Here is an 18598-nt window from a genome sequence, read left to right as displayed (position 1 = left end):
GTGCAATCAGGTTTGATCTCCCCAGATTTGTGGATGCCCTTACATGGGTTTGTTCTGCAGCAGGAAATGTGATTAGGAAATGTGATTAGGGAAAAAGGGCAGGCCAGCCTCTTCTGGAATCCCTGTGCAGCCCAGGAGCACACACACATCAGGGAACAGTGGGAAGGGGAGCAGAGGGGGTGGAGGAGCTGCTGTGCCCTGTGGAAGGTGCTGCTGGCAGGATCCCTCATCCAGCAGCTGCTGCAGGGCTGCAGGGAGGGGGGGGGGACACCCTGACCCTCCTGAGGGGGTGTCAGGCCAATCCCACTCAGCTGGGCTTGGACAGGCCAGCTGCCCCTGGGTCCTGGGAGAGACCAGCTCTGGCCAGAGCTGTGCCTGGGATCTTGGGGCCAGATGTTTTTGCCAGATAATTTACCAACAATTTATAGCACTGGTAAAGGCTTGGGTCAGTGTGACCAGAGCTGAAGTCAACACTGTTCAAACCTCTACAAAAGCACAGCAAATTTCCAAAGGCAGAGCCCTGAGAGGGCCATTCCCATGTCAGTGTCCTGAGAATCCTTTTCAGTAGAGGCTGTGCTGGGTTTTCCTTTCAGAGGGGTTCACCAAGCAGCATTTGCACTAACCACTGCACTTGGGATTGGGTTAAAGGAATCTAAGGATTTCCAGCTCTGCTTTGAACCAGCTCTTACAAAACAAACCCATGCTGGGATGGTTTCATTGCAGTTCTGTTGCTGGTAAGAAAGAATGAGTGCTCCAGTTTCACCTCAAAGGCAGGGCTCAGACAGTTCAAAAACTGCTTCTGCAAACAAAAATATTGGCTAACACCTAATATCTGACATGGAATTCTTGAGAAATTAGAAGTCCCACGGGCACAGGCTCTTGTGGGTGTGCAGGATTAAGCCCAAAGATCATCCTGTTATTTCCTAGTTGTTCCCTTTTTGTGACTTTTCCTGGTGTTATAACCTGTTCTTGGGTTTGCCCTGCATTAGAGATGACTTCATGGATTTGAGTAATACTACTCAAGATTTACCACAGCAAAAACAAATATTTCAACAAGTTTTAAGAAACATACCCATAAATCCTCCATCAGTGTATTAATCAACAGGCACAAGATGGATTTTAGCTGATGGGGGAAGATTTGTCTTAACAGAGAAAATAAAAAATATTTATTTTAATGAAAGGATCTCTGTAGTTTGCCTGCTTTGTGAAAGACTTTCCTGTACCCTGTGGGTGCAGCAATCTGCACTCTTCTAAAACTGAGTTGTGCTCTCCTTAATTCTCCACAAGGTGACTGAGCTGTGGCTTTTTAATCCCACTACTAGCCTTGCAACTTGAAGAGTTGCCTTCTTCTGAAGCATCTCCCAGTCCTACACCACCTGTCTCTGCAGGGAGCCCCTGGGAAGATGCCATGGGGACAGAGGCACCTTGTGATGCTTCCTTTGTGAAGTCCTGCAGCACACTAAGCCCCTGAAGGCCTGAACTCCCTTGCTCCATGCATTGGCTCAGCCCAAAACAAATTATATAGCTCATTTTGCACCAAAATATATTTAAATAAACCCATTTAATGTCAGGAAAAGGATAAACAGGGAAAGTCTCCACAGACACTGAGCCATTGAAGTGGGTCTGCTCCAGTGGATGCTCCAGGGCATCACCTTTAATTCCACAGGCTGGGGTTGCAGGGAGCAGAAGAGAGCTGGACCTGCTGTCTGTGCTGGGGCAGGAGCTGCCAGCTCAGCCTGGGCACAGGGGTGAGCACTGGGGATCCTGTGCTGGGGACAGGGGAGGGCACTGCCCACAACAGAAGGGACCCTGCTGCAGCTGGAGCTAAGGAGCCACAGCCTTGGCTCATCTTCCAGCCCACAGCATCTGTCCCTCATTGGTTTCCTATTTCCCAGTTTGGGAGTATCAGGCATAAAGCAAATATTCCTGTACTTGTAGGTTTTATTTCTGTGAATGTCTGGCACAGAAAACATTCATCAGAGGTCAGAAATCCATCCCCTGTGAGAAGGACTGGCCAACAGCACACAAGTTAACCACTGTTTCTTCCTGCTGGGTGGGAGACAAGCAAATAAACTCCCTAGTGTAAATCACTTCTGACAGCCTGATGTTAAAGGCTTCATTTTGACTTCCAGTTTGTCTCCTACACTGTCTAAAAAATTTCTGGTCTCAGCAGCACTTTCATGGCACCACAGTGCATGAACTGTCCACTCAAAACTGAGCCCAGCTAAAGAGTGTAATGTGGGGCAGGGTAAAAACACCTTTGGATTCCTCCTTTGGCCCACCAGAATCATAGCATGCCTGACAAATTACCCAGCAACTGGGATACATTTCATGTCAATGCAGCTGTTCATTTTGAACACACCAGAGCACAGGATGCTCTTGCTTGTGAAGAAACATCCCACCCTCTGTTCTGCCAGCTGACAGAGTACCTGTGTGCTCCCCAGCCATTTTCCTGTAAGAATCTGGGATTAGTCACAAACCAGCTTCAGTTGAGAGCCTGAGGCACCATCCTGGGGGCCCAGAGGCAGCCAGCAGGGCAGGACAATGCAGCTCAGAGCCCAGGCTGGAGGGGACTGCAGGAGATTGTCCATCCCACCCTCCTGGCAGAGCTGGCTCACACACAGCAGCAGTGGGCAGCTGGGTTAAAATCTGAGCAGAACGTGTTTCAGCCCTGCAGGGCAGGCAGGTGGGGAGCTCACCTGACTTGGTGGGGGGGTGGAGGGATGCCAAGGCTCAGAGACACTGCTGGAAGCTAACAGAGAGCTGAAACTCCTCTGAGTAGCCCTGAGCACCACCCAGGCGTGTGTTTTTAACTGCCCCATCCTTGGCTTGGATTTTTCATGTTTACGAGCTTCAGTGGCATCAAGTGATCATTTGTACAACCAGGCTGCAGAAATGGCAAACAGCACAATGCTCTGGTTCTGGAGATCAGGGTGCAGGAGCAGTTCTCTGGCCAAAGAAAAGGGGCTGCACTGTCTGCAGGCAGAGAGCAAGCTGCACTCACAAGGAAACACGGGATTAATTCAAGTTGCAATGTTGTCAAGCAGATGCAATCTGTCAGAAAGTGAAAAATACCTCATGTTTTTACTATTGTTGAGTAAACTGTCAATTTAGACATGAGTTTGTTGTGGGTTTTTTTAAAAGACAATAAATTTAGTTTAAAAAGTTTGTATTTACAGAAACTATATTTACCCTTCTGTGCATAAGGCTTTCTTGGTTTATGTGAAAGTCCAAGTGAGAAAAGACAGATGGTGGCAAGGTTTCTTTCCCCATATGTACCTGTGGGAACAGAAGTGATAATATCTGCTCTGTTTTATAGATGTCTTCAAAGCATATCATAGCAATTCTGAGTTTGCTTTTAGTCAGAACAGAACTCCCTGCAGTTTGTTGATATCTGAAAGGGCAAATAATTTCACCAAGGAGAAAAAAAGGGATGTACCCCAGTCTGGTCCTGAAAGAATCAAGTATTTTTCCCAAAAAAAAAAAAGTTTGTCACTTCAATTTAAGCATCAAACACAACTCCTGAATTTGCAATGAAAGCTCTTTGAACAAAATGTTAATGCTAGTTATCAAAAAGAGCACACATCAGAAGCAGTCTGTGTGATAAAGCTGTTTCTAAGCCAGTAGCAAAAGTAAAAATTGGGAATGGGAGTTTCACAGTTCCCAAATACACAAATAAGGCTCAATGATGCCATACACAGGCAATACCCTGATAATCAGAGCAGCATGGCACTGCCCAGAGAAGGGCAATAACATTGAGTAATAAATCATGGCTCATTCACTGGGTGGTCTATCTCATACCTCTCTTTTGTAATCCTGTTGCATTTACAGGAGGAAGAAAACTTTGGTAATTCCCCTATGATTTCATCAGAAAAAAAAAAAATATAGCCATCATTTAAACTAATATTCCTGGGAAAGAAAAGTTTATGTTGCTTGAGCCAAAAATTACAAGATGATCGCTGTCCTTACTGGAGAAAGAACAGAATGCACTAACAATTTCAGTACACAGTGAAAAGTGCAAGCTAGACACATCACCCAATGGTTGGTGGAGGAGAAGAGCTTTCACATAAACATTATTTGGAACTGAATTCAATACTACTTATCTATTTCTAAATTATACCCCTGAGGGTTTTCAGAGATAATCCTTCTTTCTTTTGATTCTGCTTCTTAGGGCCTGGAGAATACAGGGAGTGTGGGATGATTTGTCTTATTAAGGATTCTTCGGAAGTTCATGCACTTGGAAACTTCTGCTAGGAAATACTGTGTTGGCTGTTGCTTTGCCTTCTTCTCTTTCTGAGAGCTGGAGATTTTGGAGATCAAAAGGAAGAGGATGAAATGAACAACACAGCATCAGTTCATGAATTCATACCTGTCTGTCTGGAATGTCATATTCTTATTAACACAAATTAACATTTACACTGAAGATATCAGTACTTCTTACTTAAGCTGCAAAAGGATTTCAGCCTCCACTAACTGTGGAGAAGAAAAATATCTGGAATTGCATTATGAGAGAAAGCAACAATCATTGGGCTGCTGAAGAGTAGCAAGTTTAGCACAGACAGTTTCATGGAAGATAAAAAAGGTAGTATGTCATTGTCTTGGTTTCAACAGGGACAGAGTTAACTTTCATCTGGTACAACCATTAAGGTTGGAAAAGATTCCTTAGACCCTTGAGTTCAACCATTAGCCCAGCACCACAGAGCTCACCATCAAACCCTTTTCCCAGCGCCACATCCACACAGCTCTTGCCCACTTCCAGGTATGGTGATTGCACTGGGCAGCCTGTTCCAATGCCTGACCACCCTTCAGAGAAATTTTTCCCAAAATTTAATCTAAACCTCCCCTGACACAACTTGAGGCCGTTTTCTCTCATCCTGTCACCTGTTACCTGGGGGAAGAGTCCAACCCCCAGCTGGCTCCACCCTCCCTTAAGGAGCTATTGAGGGTGATATTGTCCCCTCGAGCCTCCTCTCCTCCAGGCTGAGCCCCTCCAGCTCCCTCAGCTGCTCCTCCTCTGACCTGAACTTTGTAGAGTTCAGCTCAGAACAGAGGCTTCTGAACGTGGCATCATTGCCCTTGAACATCCTTTTTTATAGGAGGAAAGTTTTCTTCAGAGCTGAAAACTAAAAACAGACTGAGAATATTTCAGCTATAAACCCATCATTGGTAACTGCAAAAAAAAATAAGTTCCAGCTGCTGAGATGCTTTTGTAAAGGAATGGTGTTCATTTTCTTTGGAATGCTGCTCCTCAGTTTCTGCTTTACAGTCCCCAGTGTGCCTCATCAGAAAACAAAGAGCAGCTGGACATGTGCAGGTGCAGAATAAGGTCTCACAGGGAAAAACATCTCTCAAAACAAAATATTTATTTTCAATATTCAGGTTGAATAATATAAATTACTACATCTTTAAATAATCTAAGAGAAATTAAAGTAAAATAAATTTGGTCCTATAAAACACTGCTACCTACATTTGAATAACCCAACTCAACTACAGCTCCAAAACCTGGCAGTTCTGATTCCCTAAGGCTGGATCAAGCAATTGATGACTGCAAACCACACAGAGTATCTGTGCTAGTGCCAGAGCCAGCTCAGGGAACAGAAGGGAAGCAGATCACCTCTGTTGGGAGGAATTTCTGTGCTGCTTTAAGGTCATCATTAGCAAGACTCAAAAATCTCTGTTGTTCCAAATATAAATGTGAGAAGATACTGGGTGGTTCTTACAGGAAAGTGTGTAAATGTATGAAGATTGCTACAAGTGAGGGCAACTGATCCTTGTATATTCTCACCACTGCTGGTCAAAACCAAAATCCCAACACACTTCACATGTAGATGTGTCCTACTGCCCTGAACCAGGAGTCAGCTTTCCTTCTGTTTGTCAGAGGATGTATTTCCTGACATAATGAAGCAGGTCACCTATCTATCAAAATGAAAACACAGACATTTGAGAGAACATACAACAAATTCTCATTATTTACTACAAATATATAAACTGAAATGAAATAAAATTGAATAACTTGACTACATGAAAATTATGAAACAGTTTGTATTTTATACACAGCGTATGTACACTGGTTTTGGAAATGTGGGGTTTATCCATGCAAATTTAATACAAAACACTATTTACAAAAACAAAAGAACAGTAAGAACATTTTTCAAAAGAAACATGTATGTTGGAAGCTCCAGCAATAATGGAAATCCTGAAAAAAGGCTTAATACAGTATAGTACAAGTAACAATCTTCAAAAGTATGAAAGATGCACTTTACAAGAACATGAAATGCAAAATCAATTGAAATGCACTATCAAAAACTTTGCAAGTATATACACAACTTGAGCATCTATTTTTAATGATCACTCTCCTGCTGTGCCCTCAGAACTACTTTTGCCACATCCTGCACACATTTATATGTTGACCATTTGGTTACATTGCATCTTCTGAGTTTTATAACCACAAGTTACAAAATAAAATAACTGAATACCAACTGAATGATAACTGTAAAGCAATCACATTTTCTTTGTTCAAGACATTCCACAATAGTCAAAAGTATTCACATGACTCCCAAAGTATTCCACCAGCCCACCCTTTTTCACTACACCTGTGTGTATTCCTCCTGGGAACCTCAGCCTTGCCTTGCTGCTGGTGCCAGAGCCAGGAATTTGCTTCAGGTATGACATCCCTTCAGCCAAACAACTGCATCAGCAGCTCCCTGTGAAGAGCACAGTCCTGCACAGCTTCAGAAAACAAATTCATACTGAACAGTTACTGCAAGCTCCCGTGCCAGTCATGGCACAACCAAACCCTACACAAATACAGTCATTTTGGAAAAATTTCACTGGTTCACTCTTTTTAAAATGAAACAAAGCAAAAAGGTATCCTTGTGGCATTCCCAAATATTCTCTATTTTACAATTTGCCTTCATAAAACTATGATGGGAAAAGTTATGTTTGCCTTATTTCACATAACTTTGAATGAAGTGAGGAAATCCTCCTTAGTGCCAAGAATTTAATTTAAATGACTGACTTTGTGCAGTAACTGAGTTACAAAACTCTGCAGGGAAATTCTGGTCTCACTGAAGCCTTACAATCATAGACTTATTTACGTTGGAAGAGACTTTAAATGGGTCAAGTTCAACTGGAAATTTAACACTGCCAAAATCAAAATTTTTCCAAAACAATTTAATTACTATCAGTCCGAGCTGTTCTTCTCCTTTAGTATTTCCTAAGATACTAGAGTAGCCATGGAAAAAATTTTTGGTTTTTGCTTGTTTTAAGATTAGGATTCTAAAATGTAAAAAACACTCTGAAAATTCTTTTTTGAAAATGCAATTGGCTATATATAATTGGAACTAAAAATTATGATATTGGATGTCATTTTATGATAACTGGTGTGCCTTCCCTATAACTGACCAAGCAGTTGCAGAAATTGTGCTGCCCTTTGCCTCTCATGCTGAAAAAATATTGGTCAAACCCAATGAGGGAACAAACACGTCATATAACCACAAATTTAAGATAGGATGTTAGCAAAACTGTACTATGTGAAATACTTAAAGACAAATAAAGCAAAGGGTATTTAATATGTAACAAACACAGAAGCCAGAACTGCTTCTGTGCAGTGGCAAGTTTAAACTAAAATTCAATTCATCACACATAGTCTCTATTTAAGCAGTGAAGATCAGCAGAATTTTTCTTCAGAGGAAAAGAGAAATTTAGCTTCATATTTTCCAAAACAAACCTGTGCCATAACTTTGTTCATTAAGAACACAATTCACCTGTCCCTGTCTGTAAATGAATGACACATGATCCAGAGTGTGGCATATGGAACAAACCCAGCAGTTCTGTTTGCATTTCCTCCTGGAAGTGCATGAGGGCAACATTAACCCCTTCAGAGCCACGGTGCCATTTGCAGTGAGAAAAGGTCTGCAGTTCCCAGAGCAACAGCATCCTCTGCCTCACTGCATCACCCACTGCTGGGGAAAGATAAAAACTGCTGAGTAGCTATTAGTGATTACTTTCAAATTATCACTCAGGTTTTGCTCAGGTTGCAGCATCTCTTTAGGAGCAAGGAGGTGTTTTTGTCAGCAGATGTCCTGCACAGCCTCACTGGCACAAAGGCAGGGGAGCACAAGTGGCACATGCCAGGTCCCCTGCCCAGGGCTGGGCACAGGCAGTGCCCTCTGCACCATCAGCCACGCTTCCTGCAGCACTGGGACACAGCTGGCCAAACCAATGGGCTCTGGGAACACAAAGCTGGCAAATCCCTGGTTGTTCTGAGCTCCACTGAAAGCTCCATGCCCTCAGCTACAAAACACAAACTTCTTTACTGGACTGAAGGCTATTCCTGAAGTGATTCACTGTGAAATCAACTCAGAGCACTCTCTGCTTGGACAACTCTGCTTTGCCTTTCCCATTGCTGGTCTCAATGACATTTTCTTAATTCCAAACTGTGTGTGTTGGGGTGTGTTTATTTACTTTTGCTTTTCAAGCAGAGATCCTCTAACAGAAACAGAGACACATGCCTGATTTGGTGAGGGAAAAGTGACACTGGATTTGCCAATACCAAGCCACATCTATCTGCAAGAGTTAGGCTAAAACCTCCCACAGGTTGCTTTCAGTTGAAATCAGTGGAATCAGACTTTCAAATAAACACTTAAGGAATAAGCAAAGGGAAGAAGTGCCAGACCTTTGTCCTTCTCTTCAGTACCAACATGACACATGCAAGTTCCATTTTAGTGAAAACAGATGTCTTCATGTTTGCTTGGATTTAGCTACAGATTTATGTCAAAATCTGATGAGACTGCCACTAAATGATATGGTATTTAAAATGAAGTTTTGAGTGCAGTAAAAACCTAATGGTTGTCCTCACCTACAATTTTATTGAGGTAACAACACTATCCCACCTCACTTCAATGTAATTTTTCCTACCATCTAAATAGTGTTGGGCTTATCAGAAATTTTTTATTAAATGAAGCCACATAACATTTTACAACTTCATTTGACTTACCAGAGGCTTACCAGACTTATTTTAGTTAAGAATCTGACACTAAAGTTTGCTAATGTCAAACAAGTTTAAGCCATGTTTGCAATGGCCTCCAGCTCAGGTGTTTGACAAACCAAAAAGGCAAGAATCTACTGGGTAAAACTTGCCTTGACTTCAGTAAAACCTAGGATTAAAAAAAAAAAAAATTATTATTCATGTCAGTTGTTTATTATTTCAAATCCATTCCTCCCTATTTTATGCTCATAGTTCCTGGTTAGATTTTGGAAGGACTCCAGATCAGGGGTCTGGAGGGTTTCTGCATCCCCAGCAGTGCCCCAGTGAGCAAAGAGGATTAGCAGTGCTGGAGAGCAGATCAAAAGCATTTCTGAGATACTCTCTGGGAAGGCACCACACTTCACAACAATTATTTTACTGTCACTGCTGTAAGACCTCACCATACCTGCGACATTATTGCTCAAGTGAAAGATCAGTCACATGTGACATACTGCATGCAGTGACATAAAACACAAAAAATACACAAGGCCAGAAGCCCTGCCACTATGCTGATCCACTCTGTCATTTACAGCTCATGCCACATTATTGCAAAGTTTATTAGGAAAACTTAATGCACCTTCCTAAAGCTTTTAATATTGACTTTTCTTCACGTTTTAAGTGAAAAGAGAATTAGTGCAACAGGAACTGAGCAGGCCTCTGGTTTTATCTACCCTATCAGCTGTATCAAGTACTAAGTAATGGCATCATATCCTAAACAAAACTGAAAACGGGTATCTCAAACCCTGGAAATGTTTGAAACATGAACTCTGGAATCACTGGTACAAATTCTTACAAAAATTCAAGAGGAAGAAGGGAAGTGGCCCAGAGTAACCAAGAGCCTGAATTCACTAGATCTGAAAATGAACAAAAATCAGTAAGATGCTGGGAATCAAAAGAAAAGGGGAAAAGGAGTAGAGTATATGCAAATTCTTGTACAGAGAAGACACAACTATCTCCACAGGCTTCCTGGAAATGAAAATTTCAAATTCAAATCTTTTTAGCATCACTTTTCAAATTGCTGTAAAGAAATCACAATGGTACAAGCCAATGCTAGCAAGGCTTTAGATTATTATTATTAGTAAAAGCAGTTAGAGATGAGAAGAAGATTCATCCAAGCACAGTGGATCTTTTCTCAGACTGCTCCTAAGGGTACCTGAAGGCTTTAATCTTTGCCATGCTAAAAGGGAAGCCTTGGAAGAATCATGACTATCCTTCCCCATAAGCAAGAAGGCAGCCATAATAATTTCCAAGGAATGGCAAAGCAAGACTGTTGGTAGCAAGTCTGTGGGGAAGAACTGCAGAGAACTAAAAAAAAAAGTTGTTTTAGTAGATTTCTGTTTAAAATGAATACATAAGTTTCATATCCAGTTTTCAGCTTACTAAGGAATTTGAAAAACCCCTAAGTAGGCAGCAGCTGCCATGCTACATCAAGGGAATTTTTAATATTTACACTGTGATGCAACTTAATAAAATTAGTTCAAGAAGGAAAAATGTTACCTTACAATCATAAAATGTTTTTAAATATGACAAGGAAATAGCAGTGGAGATCAGTTTTCAGATAACGAAGTGACAATTCACAGTTAGCACTTCCATGGCTAACACTGAACTAGAACTTTGCTCTGGTAGCAGCAACAGTGAAATGAAAGACAAGGACTTATTCTTTTTGAGTGGCTGGGTTTTTTAAATGTAGCAGGCTAGCATTTTGCTTAGTGAATTATAACTTTTTCTTTAGTTTTTGCATGACTTGTGAGATAGTGACATTAATGAAAATAGAGACTGAAGCTGTTAAAATAACCATTAGAAGAGATGCAAGAACCAATTAGAGATAGATTTGAAATACAGTATTTCAAATGTCAAAGCAATCCAGTTTCTTTAAACACATATTAATCTAACCTAAGATTTATATCTAGGACTTTGCAAATTAATTTATACACCAGCCTCTCCATAAGCTATGTTTTAAGACAACACTATATGAACAAGAGTGGATTTTAGCTATTACATGTACACAAACTTGTTTCAATGGATTTAAAAACAAGTGGTATTTTTAAACTTCTCATCAGAAAAAGGTTATTCTTCCTGTCAGCTACTGCCTATAAGACAACAATAGGAACAATAGTCAATACTCCTCCCTCATTTTTTAATGAATTACCTTACACAGGGTCTTGCTCAATTGGAAAGAACAGAATCCAATCTTGTCACATGCCTGGCAAACATATCCCTCAACTGAAAATAACTTAGCCTGAAATAGAAAATCTGTGGCAGTCAAAACATTTTTTTAATTGAGCTACCTATTCATGAAGAACAAACTAATACAAACAGGCCTACTACCAAATGATGAAATTATTTGCAACCTGCTTGGAGAAGAACTCAACTAAGTATGGATCAACACACCAAGAATTTGTTCAGAAGCAAACAAATAAATGAACTCAGAAGCCTCAAAAGAACACCACAGTGGAAATGTTTCTTTTTCACATTTATCCATGGATCCAATGTCTCAGCACAGTGACATTTGTACAATCTGACCTGTGTGCTAATGCCACACGCATGGAAACTACACAATAAACCCTGCTAAAAAGATAAACACTGATACTTCCCAGCTAAATTATGGATATATCTGTTGTAAAAATGTCATGTGAGATCAGGAGCAATATTACACAAAATCCTGAACATCACAGCGTAAACCTGAGATTTTGGCAGTTTTATCAAAATGTCCTAAATTACTCTGTATGAATCACTAGTCCTCATGTCTTATTCATCATGTGTATTTGTTTGTCCCAAAGAAAGAAGACAACTTTGTTTTTGTCCAACAATACAATAAACCAAAAGTAATTAGGTATTATCAAATTAAATAGCATAAATAAAAAGTATTTACAGTATTTTCTAATTATTAGACAACAATTAAAATGTGCAATAAACTTAAAACACCCAACATCAAAAATGTGAAGTATTATTTAAATCTTCACATACTGATTTTACAAAAAAACTATTAAAATATTAAAAAATTTCCATTTTATCTATTTTAAACAAAGAAACTTCAAAAATGTTTAAGACTATTAAGAGTTATCAATTACACAGGCACTTCACAGGTAAACAATCTACAGTACAACTGAAAAAAAAATATTTGGCACCAACCTAGAAGACTGGAAAAACTCAATAAACTGTGTCCTTTTCTCACTGTATCCTGTTCTGTGTAATCACCAGACACTCAGACTCAATACTGGCAATGTTAGAAGTGCGAAGTTACAATCAGGAGTGCAAAAAAACAAATATTAGAATGCAAATATTAAGCTTTCAGAGAGTGAAAGGGGATTACAAGTAATCAGTTGCTCACATTTTTACCATCATACCATCGCTACATTTTTGACTTATCTTTAAATCAAATGATTGACTCAAAAAAATTAAAGTGACAGGGGGTGTGCTTTGTACTTTCAAAAGTAATTCAAACAACATTTTCAATGTAAAAAAAGAAATCCAGCATTTAACTCTAACACTGAGATGTTAAATGGCAGCTTTTAACTTAACCAAAAAGAGAACCTGATGCTACCACATTCTCTTAATACATCCAATTACAAAAGAAGAAAAAAGAAGAACAGTTATGTTCTTTTGACTGTGAACTGACTCCAAGGTTTTCACACACAGCTCCAGAGTAAGGCTCTCTACAGCATCTGGACAGGTTTTAGTTTTTGATGGCTTGGGTGTTCCCGTGTAGGAGGCTGCAGTGCCTCAGAGCAATCCATAACACAGCAAATGGGAAGCTGTCTAGCTGCCAAGAAGTTGTGTCACATGGAAGAAAGCTGAGATACTTTCAATGCAGGCAACTCAAGCAGGGCTTGAACTGTGAGGCCAACCTTCACCAGACCCCTTTCCTCCAGAATGTGATGAGGCAAGCAAAGTCTCTCCTGCAAAAGAACACAGGACATTTAACCAGTTCCATGCCTTTGTCCCCAGGGCAGGTAACAAACACATTCTCTGAAGCCACACACACGACAGGAAGACACTTGCAGAGAAAACACCTTTGGCCTTAAATCTCCCTGTGGTTCTCTCCAGCAAGAGAACAGGCAGAAACTTGTTAGAGTACGGATCTGTTTGTAGTGTTAAACTATGACAATGTCAGAAGATACATAAAAGACTGCTAAATTCTTGAAGAAAATAACTTTCTTTTCATAAGCAGAGTCAGAAAAACAAGCTGCTGGGTGCTGTTGGCTCAGTGGCCTTCTCTCTCTTTCCCTGTTCTGCAAACTTATTACCAACCGTTCTCTTGGGATAACTTAGAAGTGCTGATAGACTCAATAATGAACCATTCTCCAAGAAAGTCATCATTCAGCCTCAAAATTCAGCACAAGCTGGACAATCTTCCCAACTGCCAGCTGGTGTTCCAAGTAATTCATGAGGTCAATCTCAGCACCTCTCACTTCTGAATGGGCTGTGGCTCCACATGAGACAGAAGCTATGGCAGAGCAGTAAACCAGCTTCTAAATCTATCAACTAATTTTCTTCTTGCACTAAAGAATATCAAGGGAATTATTTTGTCTCATAATATGCAGGAAATTATTTATTTTTTAGGTTTTTTTTCTCCTCATAAAAGGAAGTAAGAGGATACACTTGGGCAACAGAAGCACAAATAACGGGCTGCAACTGCAGCCTCCTAAAAAGAGAATCATTCAGGCTACAGACTTCTATAAACATAGGACTTTCCTAGGCAGAATGAATTCATGCCAAAATGAGTTGCTAAACTCAAAGACTTTCAAGTAACAAAACAAGTCTCAAGTCCATTTTTTTGTTTAGATGACAATATATTTTACAAGGAGGTCAGTGTTATTTTTACTATTAAGAACTGATTAGAAACCCATAAAGTAGCTTCCTCAAGTCCATCCCATAACCCTGGAATGGAATTTCTCTTTAGATCTTCAAGTTCTCTGGTCAATGTCATAATCACCACTGCTCCCTAAACAAAGCTCCCCTAATCCCCCAAACTCAGTATTTGCTGGTGTTTTCTGTGGTTATTAATAAATCAATAAAGCAATTTGTGTACCTGTGGAACGCCCAATTTTTTACAAGCATCGAGAAAGTTTTCAACATTTCTTCGGCACTTTGCCATGCTGAGTTTAGGCTGTGAAGACAGGATATTAAATCTTCATCAGACATTCATGAAGGAGTGCATATTTCTGATGTCAATTCACTTACAGTTACTAAAACACAAGACACATTCTATGGAGACTCAGTATGAGGAAAATAGCTCTTAAACTCAACTTTGAGCCTCGCTTAATGCTTCTTCCAAGAAAAACCAAAGTGAGTAATGGAGCAAATCAATGTGGTAAACATGAGTCACTATGTTTAATACTGAAATTCAAAAGCTTCTTTTCATGTAAGATGTACCAAAAATGAGATAAATGATTTATGCCTTACCACTGCTGGCGATGGGACGTGAATGCTGGCAACAGAACGTGGCCTTATGTGATTGGCTAAATGGCAAAGAACCACCCCATCCATCAACGCTGCTCCAATGTCATCTGGCAAAATCACCTTCAACCTGGATTCAAGATTCTAGGAAAAGGCCATAAGTAAGTTACTCTCAATATTAGCTAGTTTTTCATATTAAAAGCAGGGTATTTTAAAGCATGTAGATGTTTAATAGAACATTTTAATACTAAAGTGAAATAAACAGAATAAATGTAGGCTTTACTCAGTATAAAGATCCTTTTCTCCTTACAGGCCTTGTGTTCCTGGGCCTGTTCCTTTGTTTGTATTGTTGGATTTTTCTTGTGCTTTATGTTATTTTGTGGGGTTTTTTTAAATGACACAACAACATACAGTGAGAAAGATACTCTGCCAACAATGACCAGAATACACAGCTCTCAATCCCATACAACAAACTCACTGCTCATAACAGGAAAGCACAGAACTTAAGGACAGAAATGTTATGCTGAATATATGATCAGTGGATTAGTGCTTAGTGGGCAGAATCTGTGAGTTGAAACCATACAGGATTTTATGAGAAGGAGGAAAATAAAAAACCAAGGAAACACAACTGTGGGAAAAGCTGTGTTGCAAAACAGAGAAGGCAAACAATGTTTTTTCCCAGCCCAATAACAAGACTTTACTGCTCAGGAAGTGAACCAGACAAACAAACATCCTTCACAGAAGTCACACCACATTTCAGCACTGCCCTGAAAAGCAAAGCAGCTATGATTTAGTTAACTCTAACTGCTAAATGCCTTGAAAACAGAACTACACAAAAACCAATTTACTAGAAATCTGAAATGTAGAGCCCATACAGCATTATGAAATTTCCAGCAACTTTCTACACTCAGAAAGCATTTGGCCATTAAGAAAACACTAATAATTTTTCTTCAGATCTCAGGTCAAACAATAGCAAACACCAGCAGATTTATTGTGTTCCTATAAAATGTAAAGCCTCATTAAAAAAATCATTTCACTTTGTTTTTAAGAAAGAAAACAACCCAAACTAATTCCCAGTTGGTATTTTGGTTGGACCCAAGCAAGTACCAGTGCAGCCTGCTACATGAAATTCCTTAGGAAGAAATACCACTACAGGGATGCCCTTTTACAACTGCAACAACTTAGAGGCCTTTAAAATGCAGATTTAAATTGCAGAGCAGAGCAAACCAAATGCACTGCACCCATACAGTGAATGATGGTACCTACACTGCGAAGCTGCCTGATTTGTTCCCTCTCTTCCCTTAAATGTTCCATTTTCCTCCTCATAGTAAACCCAGGATCCACTGCACCGTAGTCCTGGCGTGAGGCACGGCTGAAAGCTGTCAAACATGAGGGAAGTCAGTCAGAATTCAGATTGAAAACATTCAAAAACTAAAGATCTATAACTGAGGATAAAAACAGGGAAAAACCTGCAGAACTTTTAATTGTTCTTAAATATATTTAAGCATCCTGCTAGAAAAGATGCTGCCTAGGAAACATCTTTCAAATAAAATGCAGAGAGCATCTGACTTAAGTGTAAGTGGATAATTAGAAAATATGGAGACTGAACTGACTTCAATATTGAAGTATCAGTATGGGACATACAACTCCATCTGCACTTCTTCAAGAATCTCAATCTAGCTTTCAAAGTATCTGGTTTGTGTTTTACTTTTAATCAAGTATAAAGCTATTAAGCCATCAAAAGCTCAAGAACAATTGTGTACTGTTTCCCTGTTCTTTGACAGTGACTAAGTATGCACAAAATAAATAAATGGGAAAAAAAAAAACCCTTTAAAAAAATAAGCCCCCCAAAAAATCCCAAACAAATAATTCTGCAACTTGAGGAACTTCCAATTATTTGTTTGCCAAAGCAGCTGTCTGTGCCTTTCCCAGTACACTGCAGTGATAAGTAAATTGAGTGAACTGTGACATCTGCTATGCTTAGTGCCTCTTGCAGCCTGGAAAATAAACACACTGTGCTAGAGAACAGCAGCTTACCTGACCTTGGTTTGAGACCAAATGGACCATGAGTGTTACTATCTGTCCTTTCATAATCCTGTTAAAAGAGATGAAGTCAGTTTCTTCCACTCATTAAAGGAAAGAATTTTTGTTCCCATCAAGATACTGTTTAAATTATTCTTGCCTAAGGAGAGTCCTTCTGCCTAACTGTATCAGTCTTTTGAAGAGGACAGTATAAAATAAATTGAATGAATGTAACCTTACCACATATAGATAAAACTGTTATAATGAGAAAGGAAAGCAGCACTAGATTATCTAAAACGTATTTTAAAATATTTCAAACTACTGCAAACCATTCTGTGAACAGAGTTTAAGCCAGCTGTAAGCAGATGCAAACATTCTACCCATGTTTAGCATCAAAACATTTCTTAAGAAATATCTACTTCCAACTGTGAAGACCAGGTTTTTATCATTTCACCATCTGAAAAGGGAATGCACTCAATATCTTGCTATGTGCAAGACATACTCTTGTTTCATTCCAGTGTATTCTGGGAGAGGTTTTAATTCTGCTCTCAGGCTCCTCACTGACATGAGGAAGAGATGTTAACAATATTTGCTTTACTTGGAGCTAAGCAGTGCAGTGCTCTCCCAGTGAGACTCCATGCACACCAGCCCTGAATGAAGCTGGAAGCTGCACCACAAAGGTGACACCCAGGACTGAGAAGGATGAAACTCCTCAAGAAGTGCCACCAGTGAGTTCCTGTGATGTATAAAGTACTAAACCATAAACTACAAATCCTCTCAGTGACTATGTGCCCAGAAGAGCAGTATTCCCAAGGAAGGCCTATCAGATATGGCAAATTTGGTTTTTGTTTCATTAGTATTTTCATCAGGAAAGATAATGGAGATAAAGTAATGCACCTTTCCTCACACCAGGCAAAAAGAAGAACTCTAGCAGAGACCAGAGTTGCAAAGGTAAAACAAGTTGTAATATCTGTCTCTAGTTTCTGTTTCTTTTTAAATGTTTATTATCTAACTGTAATTTCAAAGGAAACTAACAGCTTTTTATCTGCATGAAAACCTGGTGACAGCAATGAACACAAAGAAATGTTTGTTGAATGAAAAACAAACCCACAAACTTGTACCTCAGACGACACAGGAGACTGTGGGGACACATTAGTATTATCACTGTCTTGCTAAAAAGAAATCAAAAAGATGAAATTATAAAAACGAAAATGATGATTTAACAAGAAACATGAAATTATGAAATCCATGAGACATGTAACATTTATCAAGCATGCTACAAACTGGCAGCAACTAAACTTAAAATATGTAAGGCAAGGAACCATTGTTGGCTGTTTATATCAAATATTAGTTTTACATCACCTCTGCTTGATAGGTGAATTAATTTTGCTATTACCAAAGCAAGCAAATATCCTACTGTTCCCCAGCAGGCAATCATGATCATTTTTTTCAAATAAAGGAGTATAATAGTTATTTCTGCTATGGCTTTGGAATGCAAAGTTAATTTGTCCAAAAAAGACAAGATAATAGATTTATTTCTTAATATTTCCAACAATTACTACATCTCACCTCATCATTTTCATTTCCACTTGAACTCTTTCTGGAAGACTTATACTGCAAAACACACACAATTATTACTTTAAAATGAAAGCATGGCTCTCATTTGAACTAAAAGGCTTGCTTTCACTCAGATGTTATTTATTTATTACTAATGAAGCTGCTGAGAAGAAAGGCCATGTTACAGAAACAAAGGAACAAAAAGAAACAAACCAGAAAAGAACATGACATTTCTAGGCGAGTCAAGATCTTCATTAGTTGAAGAGATAAGTGCATTTTAAAACAAAACACTTTCATAATGTGAACTCTGCTTGTGACAGCTGATCCAAGTGAAAAGATCTTAACAACTGCTAACACAAAGCATTATTTCTTAGAAAAAAATATGCAACCTGTGAAAACTGCTTTTGTAATATGTTTTATGTGACTAAGATTGCTTACACTTCAGGAGATTGACTTGACATTGCAAAAAATTAAATTAAAAAAGATTAAGGTTGCCTTTAAAACTTCAAAGCCTGATCACATCCTTTTGTGTATTTAAGACAATGCTTTACCCACAGGTCTGTCTGATTTGTTGTGTGTTGCCTTCAGCAC

At 39.3% G+C, this 18598-nt stretch overlaps 1 protein-coding gene across 2 annotated transcripts in view; it reads right to left on the bottom strand.

The window, feature by feature from the left end:
• Nucleotides 1-5346: 5346 nt before the first annotated feature.
• The window catches only part of LOC103816511 (leucine-rich repeat and calponin homology domain-containing protein 2), a 41269-nt gene continuing 28017 nt past the window's right edge, over nucleotides 5347-18598 (bottom strand). For both annotated transcript variants that reach the window (XM_030228788.2, XM_050974395.1), the window contains 7 exons: nucleotides 18020-18064; nucleotides 17572-17622; nucleotides 16466-16523; nucleotides 15695-15807; nucleotides 14435-14572; nucleotides 14061-14138; nucleotides 5347-12927 (listed from right to left, as the gene is read on the bottom strand). In XM_030228788.2, coding sequence (XP_030084648.1) covers nucleotides 12808-12927; nucleotides 14061-14138; nucleotides 14435-14572; nucleotides 15695-15807; nucleotides 16466-16523; nucleotides 17572-17622; nucleotides 18020-18064 — 603 coding nt within the window. In that variant the 3' untranslated portion in view covers nucleotides 5347-12807. The remainder of the gene's footprint in view (nucleotides 12928-14060; nucleotides 14139-14434; nucleotides 14573-15694; nucleotides 15808-16465; nucleotides 16524-17571; nucleotides 17623-18019; nucleotides 18065-18598) is intronic.

The sequence above is a fragment of the Serinus canaria genome, chromosome 4A, assembly GCF_022539315.1.
Source record: "Serinus canaria isolate serCan28SL12 chromosome 4A, serCan2020, whole genome shotgun sequence".
Classification (NCBI taxonomy): Eukaryota; Metazoa; Chordata; class Aves; order Passeriformes; family Fringillidae; genus Serinus; species Serinus canaria.
This window is presented reverse-complemented; position numbering and strand designations above follow the sequence as displayed.